Here is a 19,562-nt window from a genome sequence, read left to right on the forward strand (position 1 = left end):
AACCTCTCTTGACATTTCATCTCTTGGACATCCTTGGTGAACGAAGGTGGTCTATGAGATCTTTGTGCAGAGAGAGTCTGCAGAGGAATAATTCGACCCAGGATCACAATCTAATTTCCTTAATGAGTACATGTTACTAGCAACATCATCCAGGGCATGAGAGTCATCCCAGCTTTGTAATTTAAGTCAGGAGGCATCTGTCAATCACCCAATCCTGTGACATGCAGTTATTTAAAAGTGATAACCGGCACCTTGAATGGTGCCTTGGAGGAAACTGGGGGCCACTGCAACTTATGCTACGGAAGTCTGAAATGGGTGAACCTAGAAGGGTCCAATATTGTGGGCTTCATTTTGGACCAGCTGCAGTTTTCAAGGGGTCTTCAAGGGTAGCCCTAATGCAAGAACATTGCAGCATGAAACAGTAGAGAATGGTCACAGCTCAGGTTTAGATTGTGGCAGTGGTTTGTTTTCCAATGAGATTTGATTATTGGTTTTCTGTCCTGCATTTCATTCCACAGTGGGTTTTGGATGGAGGGGGCCTGAAGGATTAAGCAGTCGTAATAGTCACAAAAACATTACCATTGGTTCTTCTTGAGCAATGATGATGAAAAAGTAACTTTGCAACTTATCACATTGACAACATTTGAATGTTTGTAAAGCATACAAAAACTGAAGTCATAATTCTTGCAACAGTTTCACTTGGCAAACACTTCCGACATGATTTTCAAAGCAGCCACCACTGATCCCATTTAATTATGGTCACGTAGAAAATAGTGAGCACTTCTGTAATTGTGCCATGCAGCTGTGTTTGATGGTTGATGACATTATAGACCACCAAGAGGTCATATTGAGTCAGAATGGATGCACTGGCCTCACCCTGCTCCTTCCAAAGTTCATCTAAAAGTGCAACTCATGCCATTTCCATCCCATTAAAGGCCTGAACTTTCACAGAAATCAAGATTTATCAAAGTTCCACTAAAATTGTCCAGTAGGGTAGGACCCAGGAATTGTTTCTTGAATATTAGCCAAACCAAGTAATCCTTCATAGGTGGGTGAACACACCCATCTTTCAAGGGTGAATTCATGCTGGGTATTTCTCAACTGTAGCTTTGTTCCCAAGAATTCCTGACTTTCTGCCTCCACTCTTCCACCCCTCTTGCCTCCATCACCTCTGTTGCTCTCATGCAAGTTGACTCTCCACTGCTCAATTTCGTTCTGTTTAACAAACTTAGCCTATTGGAGGAGTGGCAGAACCTGGGCATGGAGTTAAAAGAGGAATCAGCCTAAAGTCTCTACATAGCCACAAATAAACTAAATCCAATCCCTCATGAATTCCATTAACCCTTAGTGCTAAACATTAATTGAGAAAGTTACTGCTTGTATGATGAGAAATTAATCAGTCTAGTTGGAAGTTCATGTCTGATCCAAATGTTTTGCACCTGACAGAACATTTACAAAGACCTAGCTGGCCAAAGTCAAGGCCATCGCCATAGAAACCAGTAATGACCAGAGGGAGTGACTTCTACGACCCACAAAATTGATTCTTTGGGGACTGTGACTGATGACACACCTTGGGGGGAGGGGGAAACAGGGTCAGAGGCAAGACATAAATTGAGTGAAACTGGCTTCATTTGGTCCGTGCTGACATGATGCACCTAATAAACAACTGGATTTTCCTTGAAACTTTGCTTGAGGCTCCTGCTCTTATTAGGCATTGGTCAGAACTTTGACAGCCAATCCGTCAGGCTGATTGAAGAAAGGGGATCCCTTGGGTATTCTGGCATTGGGACGAAGCCTATACCACTTACTACCTTGAAAGGGGTTAGTTCCGTGCTACTGTGAGCAGCATTATTGTACCCGACCTCAGCGAATGGCAAGAAGTCTGCCTAATTGGACTGCTGGTAGTTCACGTAACACCTCAGGTATTGTTCTACCATGGCATTCAGTCTCTCTACCCTCCCATTGGTGCTCAGATGAAAGACCAAGCTAAGGCCTTGGGATGACCTAATGGACCGCAGGAACTCCCTCCAGAATTTAGCCATGATCTGCACTGTGATTTATTTGTTATTTATTTATTGGTTCGATTTATATGCTGTCCTTCTCCGGAGACTCAGGGCAGCTTACAATGCGTTAAGCAATAGCCTTCATACTTCTGTATATACCTGCTTAGTATACCTGCTTTTGGCCCCCACTAAGCGGAGACTTATTCTCCAAGCAGGCACACTTCTTTCTTGAGATAGGTACCATTCTGCTCCTTGAGCAGAAACTATTAGTCCAGGAAGATCCTAGAGTGAAGAAGAGTCCTAAGCATTACAGTTCAATGTCATGATGAACCAAAGATGAAAAATTCCACTTCTGGGAGAACCAATCGTGCACAGCTCCCTGTTTTTGCTAGGATTCAAACCGAGACTCTCCCTTCCCATCCAGCCTTCATGCACGAGGGCAAAACCTTCATAGCACCGCTTGGTCAATTGGTGGTTGTACAACTGAATATTATCAGCATACAAATGATACCTGACCTCAAACTGAAAAGGCTTTCCAGATGGATCCTGAAAGTCAATGGATTTGGCTCAGTCTCAATCCTGCAACCAACACTGAATGGAACCACCTTCAGGTGAAGGAGAGACTCACCTAACACTATATACCCATCCTTGGTTATCCCAGTTTCTAATTTCATCCACTGCCATGTGGTTATTAAAAAAAATGGTTCTTCCATCCAAGCATTGGCATGACTGCTCACAGTTACAAGGGTACAACTGATAGTTGTATGCCACCAAACCCCATGACTTTCACACTAGCTGACCAACTATGGCCCAGGCCAAACTCCATCTTCTTTCCAGGGGGTCAGTTTCATGGAGGTCAGATTCACAACTTCAGCATGACTCCATCTACTCTGTGCATTACAAGACATGTAAACATGTTTTTCCATTCTGGTGAATGAGAAGCTATTGCTCCATAGGTAGAACAATTGCTTTTCCTTGCAATTATCAGAAGTACAGTAATTCATAGCATGTCCCCTATGGATTTCTCTATACAAAATCTTACAAAATAAACCCTGCTTTAAAAAAAATATCTCTGAGTTCTTCAGATGGGGGCAGAAGATGTCACCTTAGGCTGCCTTGCAAAGAGCTAATTCCTGGGTTTCAGGAGACTTGAATGCCTTTGTTTCCTCTATGCTCATGGCCCAAACACAGGTAAGATGAAGCATTGTTGCTATAAATTTATCCTGGTGCCATCCAGGTGCCACAGGTGGTGTCTGCTGTACTAATGTTCCAGTGAGATTTCAGGAGCAACCTTCATATCAGTTTCTGCACAAAGTTTCTTTTCTGTTCTAGGAGGGAAGAAGACAAGAAAGATGGGGCAGGAGTGATGCTACTGCTGATGCCCTTCCATCTCCTATCTCCAACTTCTCTGAAATGGCTGCAAACCATATGTGTGTGAAGAAAGACTGGGCAGGAGTTATGCTACTTCTGATGCTGATGCTCTTCTGGCCACTGGCTCCAACTACAGCAAAGAGGCTGCAAACCACGTGTGTGTTAAGGGATTATATCATATTAGATGGAAGCTACTACAGGCCTGGTGATCTCATTATTGGTGGGAATTTGCCCTTGGGAATCATTAACGAGTCTCCTGTCATAGACTTTAATACAGTGAAACTTGTTTTAATAATTGGGTAAGTTTCAGCTGAAGGGGAAACATGGAGATAAATTGTTTCTTTGCTTTACATTCAGGGACTTTTTTCAAAAAATATTTCTAGTGTTTTGAACTGTCCTGGTGTAGTGCATATTTTGTGCCTTTCTTGATAAATTAGGAAGCTCTTCAAATAGGCTGGAATTCTCAATCTCTTCATCAGGAAGATGATAAACAGCAAAAAATGAAGAGGGAAGCTGTACTGGCCTAGTGAAGAAGTCAAATTATATTAATCTGAACTGTAACTTCTGGCAGAAAATTCAAATAAAAGCTCAACACGCTTAAACTGTTCAGGAATTACAAAAATCCCTCTCAGTGTTGGAATCATCATTTCTGATGAATAATGGCCTTCAGTACATCTATGAGGCGACCCCCACTGTAGTCCTGTGCTCAGCAATCTTTACCACACCTGAAGAAGCTGCTCCAAGAGAGTCCTTAAATAATTATGGTGAAAGGGGATCAGATGAAAAGGATTTCAGCCTCTGCAGCAAAGTGAATATGGCAGGGATGATAGAGAGTATAAAACAGTCCATGATATCTATGAAAAGGTTTCTCTCCTTTCTCACAAAGACATCAAAGTTTAGCCAAGGGAAATCCTTTGGGGGGAAAAACCCCAACCCAATGAAATTTGGGAGTTTCTGTCCTCAAAGGTCCCCCCAAACAGTGAAGCAAATTCTACAGCCATGCACAAGCTTTCCTGTAATGTTCTCCAATGTTTTTCTCATTACAGATTCACCACCAGTAACTACCAGCAGTTCCTTGCATTGATGTTTGCTGTCTCCGAGGTCAATAAGGATTTTATTCTGCTTCCCAACATCACCCTTGGATTCCACATCTGCCGCCATTTCCAGAGGGAGATATTTATTTCCTTAAACAGCCTCTCCATGCTCTCCTCACGAGGCCAAGTGGTTCCAGGGTACAAATGTCACCTGCAGGACTCTCTGCTGTCCGTCATTGGTGGTCTCAGTGCCAAGTCCTCAAGACTGATGGCCTCCATCTTCAGCATCTTTAACATCCCACAAGTAAGAGAGCTCCATTGGAATAGACAGAGATCAAAACATACAAGATGAAACTAAAAGTAGTTTTTTTGTGGGGTGGGAGCATATAATGAGCTTGTCGCCCTTAGATTACTCTTTATTAAAGGGTAGGCATCATTTTAGTGCCATTTATTCTCTGTATCAGGTTGTTGGTTTCTTCTCTTGTCTTGTGACGTACCACAACCAATAAAAATGCCTAAGAAGGGAAGAAGGTGAAGTTTGCCAGTCAAACTGAGTCAATCTGAGGGCCATCAGCCACACAATGGTAACTACTAAAGACAACATAAAACTTTTACTTTGTCTTTGAAAAAGAATCTCTTTGTAGTCAAGGGATGCATATTGAATGGTGGCCACATATGCAGATACAATCTCGTTACGAGAAAGATTTTAAAATGTATGGTTTTAACAAAGAATTGAAAGTATCTCTGCAGACTTAGATGAACTCACAGAGACTGTAACGTCATATGTCAGCTTCTGTGAAGACCTGTGTGTACCCACCAAGAACTTGCGAATATACAGTAACAACAAACCTTGGTTCACAGCTAAACTTAAGCAACTACGTCGTTCCAAAGAGGAAGCCTACAGAAAAGGTGATAAAATGCTGTACAATCAGGCCAGAAATGTATTAACAAGGGATATCAGAGCAGCAAAAAGAAGCTATTCTGGAAAGCTAAGGAATCAGTTCTCAACAAATGAACAAGGAAACATGTGGAAAACTCTTAAAAATATTGCAAATCTCCTTCCCAGGCTGAAGGAAATCAGCAACTGGCAGATGACCTGAATGTGTTTTACTGCAGGTTTGAAAGGAAACTACAGTCGCCTATCTCCACAATTCCCATTTCAGACACACCAACAACAGCCAAGCCTCCTACAACTGACCCCATCCCATTGGGTTCACAACCCCTCGTAATCACAGAAAAGGAAGTGCAAGACCTATTTCACAGACAAGAGCCAGGAAAAGTTCCAGGCCCAGACAAGATAACTCCTTCTTGCTTAAAAGTCTGTGCTGACCAATTGGCCCCCATCTTCACCCGTTTATTCAATAAATCACTAGAGATGTGCTATGTTCCTTCTTGCTTCAAACACTCTACTATCATCCCAGTGCTGAAGAAGCCCTCCATCAAGGAACTGAACGACTACAGACCAGTTGCTCTAACATCTGTAGTAATGGAAACCTTTGAAAGGCTATTGCTGTCCCACTTGAAAACCATCACGGATCCACTGTTAGACCCCTTGCAATTTGCATACCGAGCAATAGAATACTATTGTAAACATTTGGATTATGACTGTTTAAGAAACAATTGTACCCAGACTACACACTGTTTGATGAAAATTGAATTTTTATCTGTTATATAAATAAAATAAATAAAACATGAAAAAAAACCCAAAACTTTTACTTTGTCTTTGAAAAAAGAATCTCTTTTTCTCCAGCTCGGTGTTGGCTTTGAGTTTTCTCAGGGAGAGAGAAGAGTTTATCCTTCCTTCTTCCAGATTAATCCCAGGGAATCTCCTCAGTATGTGGGTTTAGTCCAGCTGCTCCTGCATTTCCAGTGGAACTGGGTTGGTCTTCTGGCCCCTGAAGATGACAGGGGAGAACATTTTATCTCAACTCTGACACCAATGCTCCAGGAGAAGGAGATCTGCCTGGCCTTCACTCTAATGCTGGAATTAGATAATATTAAAATTGCTCAGAAGACATTTATTCTCAATTTCCGCACCTTGTCTAATACAGAAGTGTTTATTCTGTTTGCAGACTCAGTTGTTATTCTCACTGTAATAGGAACAGAAATTCTTTTTAAAAAACTTGGAATAGTATCATTTCGGAAAGTTTATATCTTTACTTCACATTGGAAACTTGGCATGAAAGAAGCTGAACACACATTGCAATATATAAAGATTTTTCATGGAGTCTTGCATTTTAGGGACCACTCCAGGGATGTCTCTGAATTCACCAACTTCCTCCTGTCTTTAGACCCCTTGAACCCCCAAGGAGATGTCTTTCTCCCTCCATGGTGGGAATTTGTCTTTGGCTGTAAGTTCCATAAATCAGGAAAGATCCCTCCAAAGGGAGAAAAACAATGCACAGGAAAGGAGAATCTGGAGAATGTGCCCAATTATACTATTGAAAAAAGAATGACAGGAGAAAGTTACAATATCTACAATGCCGTTTATGCTCTGGCACAAGCTTTACATGCAATGTATGGATCCAGAGTTCAACCGACCATGATGAGGCTTGGAAAGAGGATCTCAGATGTCCAATCATGGCAGGTAATTTCTGTGGCTTTTGACTCAGTCCACAGATGCTTTAATTGGAAGCTCCCCATATGAATTTCTTCAGTTACTGATTAAATGTCTTCATACTCCCATACCAGTTAATCTGAGACCCTGCACCTTTTTTTAGTTTACCATTTGTTGTGCTACTCAGCTTGTTGTGTGAAAACAGCTTCTGATTAAGAAAGGATGGAAACTAACCAAGGAGAGAAGCAAACTAGAACTAAGGAGAAATTTCTTAAGGAATGGTTTAGCTTTAGAAGCTGTGGGTGCCCCATTTCTGGAGTCATTGAAAAAGAGACAGGATGGCCACTTGTCTAAAAGTGTAGAGGGTCTGTTGCTTGACCAGGGGATTGGACTAGAAGACCTCCAATGTCCCTTCCAATACTGTGATTCTGTTTCTATGACAACCACAGCACAGAGCAAGATTCAAAGGGGTCCTAATGGGTTCCTGGTCTGAAACTCATCAGAATTTTCTGCATCAAAGCCTGAAATGTTGGACCTCTCTGAATAGTGACATGACCAACCAGGTCAGATGCTTCCTTCCACGTGGCCCAGTTGATCAAACCTGGTTCCTGCTTTCTGCTGCCTTTATCAATGATCGAGAAAATCAGCAGAATTTCCCATGGTTCTGATAGAAATAATTTATTCATTTCAAACATTCATTTATCAGATAACAAGAACTTGGGACAAAGGAACTATTGGAAAGTGCATGTAGCCAAGTCTCACAAGAGAAAAAGCCTAAAATTATATTTAAATTGTAGAACTAAAATTCTGTTTTGATCAAATTGGAGTTGAAAATCATGCCCAGTGATAATTTTTAGTTTTAGAGTTAAATACATCTGATTCCTCAGATCGCTACCAAGAGATGAAAGTAGCTTCTCAAATATAAATTCATCTTCTCACGATGTCCATTATGTGATGATAGAAGCCACAATGTCTCATTTGTAGCTCTAGCCCAAATACTCCTATTTCTGAAGGTCTCCTTTCTTTCAGATTCTTCCCTATTTGAGGAATGTGCAGTTCAACAACAGTGCTGGAGAGGAAGTCTTCTTCTCAGAAGATGGACTAGGATCTGCTCGTTATGATCTTCTCAACTGGGTTTTCTTCCCCAATCAATCTTTTGTCCCCATGAAAGTTGGGCAAGTACATCCTGAGGCTCCCCCAGGCCAGGATTTCACCATTAACTCTGATGGAATTGTCTGGGCGACAAAGGTGAGCTGCAAGGAAATGTTGTAAGTTCATAGAAAGATTCATTCTTTTCTTGAGATGCAGAACATCTTTCTAATTTGAAAAATATTCAGTTGAGTTAGAAATTATGGCAGTCATTTGGTGAAAAATCTGCTTTGAGGTCTGATTTATATCATTCCAGAAAGGGTTAGGCTTGGGAACATCATCTGCTTAAAATGCAGAATACAATTACAGCAAGCAACAGTGATTTCCATAGAACATTGATGCTCAATTTCTGGTTCTTTCTTTTAGAAATGCTTTAGTTCAGTCACAAGCCTTCCTCTGAAGATTGAGATCCCAGTTCCAATCTTCCACATTCATAAATGTGTCAGGACTGTTCTTGATTTCTGATTGAGAGTGGCAAAGTATTTTTTTAGAAGAGAATCTGAACATAGAAGTAGGAATAAGGAAGGGAAATAGGAACGGGAAAAGACTGAATTCAGCAAGTTCATTGCTTAGGCCATCTTAAGCATTTCTCTTTTCTCTTTTAGAAGGTGCCGTTTGCCAGGTGTGGCATGAAGAGGTGCCATGCAGGAGAGAGGAGAAGTGTTCCAGAGGGCAAACCAGTTTGTTGCTACCAATGTGACCCTTGTCCAGAAGGGACCATTTCTAATCAGACAGGTAGAGTGTCAGCGGACCAACTAGCGAACCCAACAAAAGGAGGCACTCTCAGGAACTTTGTAATTCCCAAAGCAAAACATTATTGGATACACCATTTCGGTACTAAAGAATCAAAACCAGCTCTGGTTTTTCCCACGCAAGGCCTACATGGTTAAACAATAGCTTCTCCTTCTCCCCACCCCTGGTTGTTCACATTGTCCAATTATGAATCGTCCTTTTCTTTTGAGAACAGTTCACTTCTTTGTTGGACACCTTCAGCAGTGGCCTTGGTAGGTTCTTGGCTCTCACTGTCTGTCTCTGGAGCATCTGCACTTTTTCTCACCCTTCTCTCCCAGTTCTTTGGCAAATCGAATAGTGATAAGACTCAAATGTTTCAAAAGCAGTTCAATCTTGATATAGAGCAGACATCAAATGTAAATCTTCCAGGATCAAAGAAGACATTAAATCAATTTTTTGTTATTGTTGTCATTTGTGTTGTTATTGATATGCACTCCTACTTTTCAGCAGAACCTTACAGTAAATTGCCCTACCTCAGAGGACATTTCCTAATCCTCAGCAATTACTTGCAGAATAGATTTAGGACACAATTTGTGAATCCCCAATATGCAATTCTACTCCTACTCTAATATCCAACATGTAAAACCAACTTCCAATCTTGTCTTGAAGAAGTGGTGTATGTGGTTAAGCATTAATTTATATCATTTAGAGTGTGATTCTTTCGGCAGCTCTATCAACCTCTGAGGAAATAGACCTGCCAGAGAAAGAGGAGATCCATCTATTTATGTCTCTTTAATAGAATAGGAGCAATCAAATAAGTCTGAATGAACACATTTGAAGCACAAAGCAGAGAGATTAAGGCAGGGATAATGTACAAACAAACAAAACAGCAGCATTTCTGGATCTGTCAATTTTCTGTGTGTTCCATTATAAAGTAGGGGAAAAAACAGGCAGCAATCTCAAACTGAAAGCCACATTACTCGTGGAAGTGCACAGTGAATGGATAGCTGGAACTGAACAAATCCTTGTCTCTGGATAATCTATCCCCAGGATCATCATAAATAAAAGACAATTTGCTGTTTTTGATTCCCCAAAAATTGCAAAGTGGCCGGTTTCACTCCCTTTGTGCGTAGGACAATAGCAGAAAGGCAACACTCATATCTTCTCTGCAGAAGGGATAATGGTAGATGCCCCTGAAATTCTTAAATAGACTGTTGATTTCAGATGCAGCTCAATGTGAACCCTGCCCAGAAGACCAATATCCCAACAAGGACAAGGACCAATGCATTGCCAAGAAGATCCACTTCCTTTCCTATCAGGACACCCTGGGATACATCTTAGTTTTCCTTGCTCTTTTCCTCTCAGCGATTACATTTGCAGTCCTGCTTATTTTTTATAAACATCATGACACACCAATTGTCAAGGCCAACAACCGAGATCTCACCTACATCCTCCTGGTCTTCCTCCTGCTCTGCTTCCTCTGCTCCTTCCTCTTCATTGGTGAACCACAGAAGCTCACCTGTCTCTTCCAACAATCTGCTTTTGCCATTCTCTTTTCTCTTGCAGTTTCCGCTGTTTTGGCAAAGACTGTCATGGTGGTTTTGGCCTTCATGGCCACCAAGCCAGGGAACAGGACAAGGAAACTCTTAGGAAAACCACTGACCAACTCCATTGTTTTATCCTGCCCTCTGGTCCAAGTCCTTCTTTGTGCTTCCTGGCTGGGAACCTCCCCTCCGTTCCCCAACTTGGACTTCCACTCCTTGTTTGGAGAGACTGTCTTGGAATGTAAACAAGGCTCAGCTCTAATGTTTTACGGCATTCTCTCTTACCTAGGACTTTTGGCCCTTGTGAGTTTCACAGTGGCATTTCTAGCTAGGAAATTGCCTGATAGTTTTAACGAAGCCAAGTTCATTACTTTTAGCATGCTGGTCTTTTGCAGCGTTTGGATCTCCTTCCTCCCTACCTACCTGAGCACCAAAGGGAAGTCCATGGTGGCTGTGGAGATCTTGTCCATTTTAGCCTCTGGAGCTGCTCTCTTGGCCTGTATTTTTTTCCCCAAATGCTACATTATTCTACTGAGGCCGGATCTGAATTGTAGAGAAAATATAGTAAGGAACAAGAATTTCTAGCTAATGCAAGGATTGGCCTCATTTATATTTGTCTTTGTGACATGTTTAGAATGTGATTTTATTTAAAAAAAAATGTTGACAAGAAGTAGAAACTTGTCTATTAAAGTAATTCTTTTCAAGTGCTGCAACTGGTTACAATTTAGCTATGATCAGGAACTATCCTCCAGTCTTTGTATATCATGTTTTCAAAGTATCCTCGGTTATGTCCAATGCTCTGATTTGATGGAAGTCTTGTTTGTAAAGGTGTGTTAATTTTTATGTAAAAAAATTTCTCATTTTATTCCTTTTAATTTAGTTCATCTTTAAAGTTAGTATTTTAAATGGATGGGTTCAATATTAGTGCTGCTACGTAAACATGGTTTTTTCTTTAGATATTTGAGGCTTTATAGAATTCCCTACACCATTCAATTCTTTTTGAAGTGATAAAGTTTAAATCCTGTTCGCATCCAGGTCTGCTGTACTTCCTCATCAATGTCAGGCAGAATTTCCCTTAGATCAGGGATGTCAAACTCATGTCGTCACTTCAGTATCACCTGACATATCAGGACTTTTCCCCCTTGGCTAAACCGAGCAGGGGGGGAGCCAATGTGTGATGCATCTGGCCCGCAGGCCGGGAGTTTGACAGCCCTGCCTTAGATGGATGAGCAAAGAACGTCATTACTGTATGCAGTACGTTAATCATCTCTTGTGACATTTCAGTTTTTTTACTTTCTTGATAACCATGATGTGAGATCTGTGTACAAAGAGATTCTACACAGGAATAATTCAACCCATGCCCAGGATCACAATCAAGTGTTCTTAATGAATATATGTTCCCAATAAGGTCATCCAGGGCATGAGCGTCATCCCAGCTTCCTAACTAAAGTAATGAGGCATTTGCCAATCACACAGTCCTGTGATATATGGTCAATTAAAGGTGACAACAAGCACCTTGAATGGTGACTTGGAGGAATGTGGGAGCCACTGCAGCTCATGGAACAAAATTCTATCCTGGGTGAACGTAGAATTGTCCAATCTTGTGAGCACCACTTCATTTTGGACCAGCTGCAGTTTCCAAGGGGTCTTCAAGGGTAACTCCAAAGGGAGGACATTGCAGTAGTCCAGATTGAAAGTGAACAAGGCATGACTGACTTGGAGCAGGGCCACCAGCCCTGGGTAGTGCACAATTGGTATGTTGATTATAACATCTCCATTTCCATCAGATGGCATGTGAGGAACAGAAACATAGGAGAAATGTGTGGAAATTGGCCCAAATTGGCAAACTTGAAATCTCTGGTGTTCAAAAAAAAACTTTATCAAAATTCCTACGGGAACGTAACTAATATGTTTTTTATTGAGAGAATACTTTTTTTTGATAAAGGTAGTAACAGTAGAAGGGTGGACAAATAACGAGAGATTTGTTAATTACAAATATGTATGCTTACATCATCTATTACTTATGCATATATGATTTTCTCCTTTCTAAAATGGGAAAGTCTGAGTGCATCCTTTGGTCTTCAAGAGTTTCTGCTAATTTCCAGACAGGATTTATCCAGGTTGCACTCTTAACAATAAAAACTACTGTGAGACGTGATTATTGGTGTTTGGTGCTACATTTCATCCGACAGTGGTTTTGGGAGGAAGGAGGCCTGAAGGATTAAGCAGTTGTAATAGCCACACAAGCATTACAAATAGTCCTTATTGAGCAATGATGATGAAAAAGTAACTTTGCAACCTATCCACATTGACAAGATTCTCAGTTGTGTAAAGCATACAAAAACTCAAGTCATAATTGTTGCAAAGGTTTCACTTAGGAAAAACCTCTGGCATGATTTTTGGAAGCAGCCACCAGCAACCCCATTCAATTGGGATCAGCTGGAAAATGGTGGCCACTTCTGTAATTCTGCAATGCAGCCATGTGACCAAGTGACCCATTCTGCTTCCCTCATGCGGTCTATGCAGCGTTTGCAGAAAGTGCTCATGCTGGGTGGAGTTTCAGGTGGGTGTCAACATCAGTGATTTTTGGCCTATGGCAGTGGTTCTCAGCATGTGGTCCGCTGACCCTGGGGTGCCATAACATCATAAAAAGGGGTCTATGAAGGGTTGAAGACATGTTATGATTTAAATCTTGAGTTAAGTGTTGGAGAGTGGTAGCCACGGTCCATGGTCACAGAAGATATTTGAAGTGGGGGCCGTAGTAACAACAATGTTGAGAATCACTGGCTTATTAGCTTGGTATTTGGCAGGGGTTGAGTTAGTGAAGTATTTAAGCATTGTTTAGGCTCATATTTAAGCATTGTTTAGGCTCATTGTTTAGGCTAACCCCACAGTCAACTGTGAAATGCCTTCCAGAGCCCCAGACATTGAGGTTGCTCTGCAGCAGGAAGGTTGGTACAGTGGCAACGATCCCAACTGGTCCTGTGAATGAATCTTCAAGAAAGGAAATTCAGACCTGGCAATTTGGGGAGCAGCACCCCAAAAGAGACCCAGATGACAATTGCTACCCTTAGGCTACAGGAACAGAAATTTGCAAGTCTTGCCAAAAAATTGCAGTTAATATCCTGAGATTCTTACTCAAATTATATTTCTGCCTTGTGCCACTATTCCCAAGTATCCCTCCTATTATCTGACCCAACTAGGTGTCAGCCTCCGCCTTTATATTACTTGCTTGCTCGGCTGCCATTGTAAAGTGGGGGGAGGGGGGAGCTGTCTGGATATTTGGGAGGAGGGAAGTGAGCAGGTGGAGTAAATTGGAGAAAGTTTTCCTCAGCGTTTCTCTGCAGCTGGGTGGTGCACTGATAACCAGTCAAGGTCAACCGTCCTGGCATACCAGAAGGATGGAGCCATTGGAAGCTGCACCCCACATGACCCCTTGGGGGGATGTGGATTGGATAATCCTGACTGAACCATTGCGGGGAGGGTTTGAAGGATGCTTTCTATATGCGATTTTCGTGCCTATTGCCTCAGACCTTGATTTTCTTTGGTTGCATTCAGTTCATACTCAGTAAAAGTACCTTTCTCTATGAAAATGGAGTCGGGGTTTTTCTTTCTTGAGTACTGAAAGGAGGCACACCTGACACTAGGGCATAAGCCAAAATCCATCTTGTGTGCAGGGGTCACTTTCATGTAGGTCAACTACACAGCTTCCCCATGACTCCATCTGCTCTGTGAATTACAAGAAGAGACACAAACATGTTTTCCATTCTGCTGCATGAAGAGAAGCTGTTGCTAAGGGGATAGGACAATGGCTTTCCCTGCAATTATCAGAAGAACAGTCATTCTTCATGCATCCCCTGTGGATTTCAGACACAAAGATTTTCCAGGATAAAACCTGCTTTAAAAAATATCTCTGAGTTCACCAGTTGGGAGGCAGAAATGTCATCTTAGCCTGTCTTGCAAAGAGCTCATTCCTGGGTTTGAAGAGACTCACATGCCTTTGTTTCCTCTATGGTCACAGCCCAAACACAGTTAAGTGAAGCATTGTTGATATAAATTTGTCCTGGTGCCATCCAGGAGGCACAGGTGGTGTCTGATCTGCTAAAGAACCAGTGAGATTTCAGGACCAACCTTCAGATCAGTTTCTGCATAAACCTTGATTTCTGTTCTAGGAGGGAAGGTGATAAGAATGACAGGGCAGGAGTCATGCTACTTCTGATGCTTCTGATGCTCTTCTGGCTCCTGGCTCCAACTACATCAAAGAGACTGCAAACAATATGTGTGCTCAGGGATTATATCCAGTTAGGAAAAAACTACATTAGGCCTGGTGATCTCATTATTGGTGGGAATTTGCCCTTGGGAACTACTTTAAAATCTCCTGTCCCAGACTTTAATGCACTGAATCATCTTCTACAGAATACGTAAGTTTAAGCTGGACGGGAAACATGGAGATAATTATTATCTTTACTTTAAATTCAGGGACTTGTTTCAGAAATACTTCTTCTAGTATTCGCACTGTCCTGATGTGCACATTTTGTGCTTTTCTCAGTAAATTGACAAGGTCTTAATATATCCTGGAATTCTCAACCTCTTTATCTGATGATAAACAACAAGATGATAAACAACAAAAATGAAGAGTGAAGCTGTGCTGGCCTAGTGAAGAAGTCAAATTATAATATTAATCTGAATAACTTGTGGTAGAAAATTCAAATAAACGTTCAAGGTGTTACAAAAATCCCTCTTGGCAATTGGAATCAGCATTGCTGATGAATAATGGCCTTCAGTAAAGCTATGAGGTGACTCCCACTGCAGTCCTGTGCTCAACAATGTTTACCACACCCGAAGAAGCTGCTCCAAGAGAGACTTTAAATAATTACATTGAAAGCGGAGCATTTGGAAAGGGTTACAGCCATTGCAGCAAAGCAAATATGGCAGGGATGATAGAGTATAAAACAATCCTTGATATCTATGGAAAGGCTTGTCTCCTTTCTCACAAAGTCATCCAAGTTTAGTTAAGGGAAATCCTTTGAAAAAACCCAAACCCGATAAAATTTGGGAGCTTCTGCCCCCTAAAGTGCCCCCAAACAGTGAAGCAAATTCTAGAGACATGCACAAGCTTTCCTGTTATTTCTCCAAAGTTTTTCTCAGTACAGTCTCATCATCACCAGTAACTACCAGCAGTTCCTTGCATTGATTTTTGCTGTCTCTGAGGTCAATAAGGATTTTCTTCTGCTTCCGAACATCACCCTTGGCTTCCACATCTTTGGCCATTTCCAGAGGGAGATATTTATTTCTTTAAACAGCCTCTCCATGCTCTCCTCACAAGACCAAGTTGTTCCAGGTTACAAATGTGAGCAACAGGACACTTTGCTGTCCACCATTGGTGGTCTCAATGCCAGGTTCTCAAGGCTGATGGCCTCCATCTTCAGTGTCTTTAAGGTCCCACAGGTAAGAGAATTCTCTAGCATACAGTATTTAGTAGACAAAGATCAAAAGCACACACAGAAACCAAGATGAAGCTAAAAGTAGTTTTTTGGGGGGATGGGGAATATAATGAGCTTTTGATTCTTAGATTATTCTTTATTAAAGGGTAGCCATCATTTTAGTGCCATTCTCTGTATCAGGTAATTGATTTCTTCTCTTGCCTTCTGATGTACCACAACCAATAAAAATGGCTAAGAAGGGAAGAAGATGGAGTTTGCCAGTCAAAGTCAATCAGCCTGACTGGAAGTCCACCAACCACACAATGGTCACTACTAAAGTCACCATAAAACTTTTACTTTGTGTTTGAAAAAAGAATCTCTTTTTCTCCAGCTGGGTGTTGGCTTTGAGTTCTCTCAGGGAGAGAGAAGAGTTTATCCTTCCTTCTTCCGGATTAATCCCAAGGAATCTCCTCAGTATGTGGGTTTAGTCCAGCTGCTCCTGTATTTCCAGTGGAACTGGGTTGGGCTTCTGGTCCCTGAAGATGACAGAGGAGAACATTTTGTCTCAACTCTGACACCAATTCTCCAGGAGAAGGAGATCTGCCTGGCCTTCACTCTCATTCTGAAACCTGATAATTTTGAAATCACTCTGAAGAAGTTTATTCTCAATTTCCCTACTTTGTCTAAAACAGAAGTGTTTATTCTGTTTGCAGATTCACTTGTTACTATCACTGTAATAGGGGCGGTAATTTTTTTTGAAAAAGTCAAAAAAGTATCATTTAGGAAAGTTTGTATCTTCACTTCCCATTGGAAACTTGGTGTGGACAGACCTGAATACACATTGCAATATATAAATCTTTTCCATGGGGTCTTGCATTTTAGGGACCACTCCAGGGATGTCTCAGAATTCAGCCACTTCCTCCTGTCTTTAGACCCCTTGAACCCCCAAGGAGATGTCTTTCTCCCTCCATGGTGGGAAAGAGTCTTTGGCTACAAGATCCATAAATCAGGAAAGATCCCTCCAAAGGGGAGAAAACAATGTACAGGAAAGGAGAATTTGCAGAATCTGCCCAATTACACTTTTGAAAAAAGAATGACAGGAGAAAGTTACAATATCTACAATGCCATTTATGCTCTGGCACACGCTTTACATGCAATGCATGGATCCAGAGTTGGACCGACCATGATGAGGCTTGGAGATCTCAAATGTCCAGCCATGGCAGGTAATTCCAGTGGCTTTTGACTCATGTTGTGATAGAAACGACAATGTCTCATTTGTAGCTGTAGCCGACATACTCCTATTTCTAAAGGTCTCTTTTATTTCAGATTCTTCTCTATTTGAGCAACGTGCAATTCAACAACAGTGCTGGAGATGAAGTCTCCTTCTCAGAAAATAGACTGGGATCTGCTTGTTTTGATCTTCTTAACTGGGTTCTCCTCCCCAATCAATCTTTTGAACCCATAAAAGTTGGGCATGTAAATCCTGAGGCTCCACCTGGCCAAGATTTCACCATTAACTCTGATGGAATCATCTGGGCCACAAAGGTGAGCTGCAAGGAAATGTTGCAAGTTCATGGAAAGATTCATTCTCTTCCTTAGAATATTTTCCTAAATTGAAAAATAATCAATTGAGTCAGAAATTATGGTAGTTATTTGGTGAGAAATCCATTTTGCATGTAACACCTTTAAAGTCAGATTTGTTTCATTCCACAAGGAGTTAGTCTTGGGAACAACATCTGCTTGAAACGCAGGATTACAATTACAATTACAATTACAATTACAGTAAGCAACAGTGTTTTCCATGGACCATTGTCACTTAGTTGCATCCTCGTGGTTCTTTCCCAAAATACTCAGCTGAACAGAGGTCTTTGGAAAAAGTACAGAAATACTCATAAAGCATACTATAAGTTATATATAACCCTATAATTAGATATATAGATACCTATATCTATATTTATATTTATAGGTGTATAGATTAATTAAGAGCCTTGATAGTACAGGGGTTTAGTGCACCCTGTTATTAACACAGCTGCCTGCAATTTCTGCTGGTTCGAATCTCTCCAAGGCTCAAGGTTGACTCAGCCTTCCATCCTTTCTAAGGTAGGTGAAATGAGGACCCAGTTGTGGGGGCAATAAGCTGACTTTGTATAAAATATACAAAAGAATGAAGGCTATTGTTTAACGCATTGTAAGCCGCCCTGAGTCTCCGGAGAAGGGCGGCATATAAATCAAATTAAAAAAATAATAAAAAAAAATAAAAAAAAATTAGACCTAAACCTTTATATATAGTGTTGTTGTTGTTGTTGTTGTTGTTGTTGTTGTTATTATTATTATTATTATTATTATTATTATTATTATTATTATTAGTTAATCTTTAGTGAGATTCACAGCCTTTGAGGCTGGTTAATAGCTCTGCAGCTCGAGTCCTAACCAAGGACCTAGGAACTGTTAAGGTATCGTCGGAGGATGTAAGCTGTTCTGAGTAAGGTGGCTTTTTGTAGAGTCAAAATGTTCAAGTCCGGCAAATTTAGAATTTCTAAATAGCGGGGTAGCCCTTTGGGTATTGCTCCAAGGGCTCCAATTACAATCGGGACAACACACAATTTCTTTTTCCACAGTCGCTCAACTTCAATTTGCAAATCCCGGTACTTTGTGATTTTTTTCTTGCTGCTTATCTTCAATCCGTGCATCACCAGGTATTGCAATGTCAATGAACCATACTTTTTTCTTTTCAACTATTGTTATGTCAGGTGTGTTGTGGACCAAGTGCCTGTCAGTCTGAATCCTAAAGTCCCACAAGATCTTGAGTTTCTCATTCTCTAAAACTTTCTCAACCTGATGTTCCCAGTGGTTTTTGCTGTACTCAAATCCAAACTTCTGACACAATTTCCAGTGAATGATTTTAGCAACACGGTCATGGCGTTGTAGGTAGTCAGTTTGTGAAATTTTGCTGCACCCACTGATCAGGTGGTCGACTGTCTCATCTTTCTCATTGCAGAGGCGGCATTTGCTGTTGGTGGTAACATGTTGAATTTTTGCCTTCATACAGTTTGTGGCTAGGGCTTGTTCTTGAGCTGCCAAAATAAAGCTTTCAGTTTCTTTTTTCAGTACTCCTGATCTTAACCAGTTCCAAGTTAGTTTCTGGTCAGCTTTGCCTTCAATACTTTTCAAGTATTGGCCATGCAGAGCTTTGTGTTTCCAATTTTCAGCTCGCTGCTCAGTTACTTCTTTCTTATATTCTGCTTTTGTTTTAGTTGTCTTTAAAAGGCCTCCTTTATTTACTTCCTTAATCATTGGTTATTATTATTATTATTATTATTATTATTATTATTATTATTATTATCCATACTAGAAGGTTTGAATTAACTATAGCTTGTAAGATGACCTTGACAGTCTGGACTGGAGTGATAAGAAAACAGATGTGCAAGAGAGAGAGATTGGATTGTTAACTTGGTCCCACATCTCAATTTCTATTTTCTCTGTTTTGCCTTTTTACTTACTTTTCTGACTTTTTTGGAAGTACTTTGTTTTGGATTGGTTTTGGTGGAACTCTTCTTGGCTTTTTTTTTTCTCTCTCTCTCTGCATGATTGGAAAAGAAGTGGCCTATATAGAATTTGGATTAAGGCAAGAAGAGCCTGAAGAAATTTTGTTTGCTTTTTTTTCACTTTTACCTTTCTCTTTGCTCCTATAATTATTATTTTTTTGGTATATTGTTTTGAGGAGGTGATTGATTCTCCCCCCCCCTCAT

At 40.9% G+C, this 19,562-nt stretch overlaps 1 protein-coding gene across 1 annotated transcript; it reads left to right on the forward strand.

Annotated features, from left to right (window-relative positions):
* Positions 1-10,135: 10,135 nt before the first annotated feature.
* On the forward strand, positions 10,136-10,975 carry LOC139312889 (vomeronasal type-2 receptor 26-like; the record flags this gene model as incomplete). Its single annotated transcript, XM_070938076.1, has 1 exon — positions 10,136-10,975. A coding segment is annotated over one exon (840 nt), but the record flags the coding sequence as incomplete, so codon positions are not given.
* Between the last annotated feature and the right edge of the window lie 8,587 nt (positions 10,976-19,562).

This window comes from Pituophis catenifer, unplaced genomic scaffold (genome assembly GCF_029215685.1).
Source record: "Pituophis catenifer annectens isolate HBS135680 unplaced genomic scaffold, rPitCat1.0.hap2 SCAF_1, whole genome shotgun sequence".
NCBI classification, from domain to species: domain Eukaryota; kingdom Metazoa; phylum Chordata; class Lepidosauria; order Squamata; family Colubridae; genus Pituophis; species Pituophis catenifer.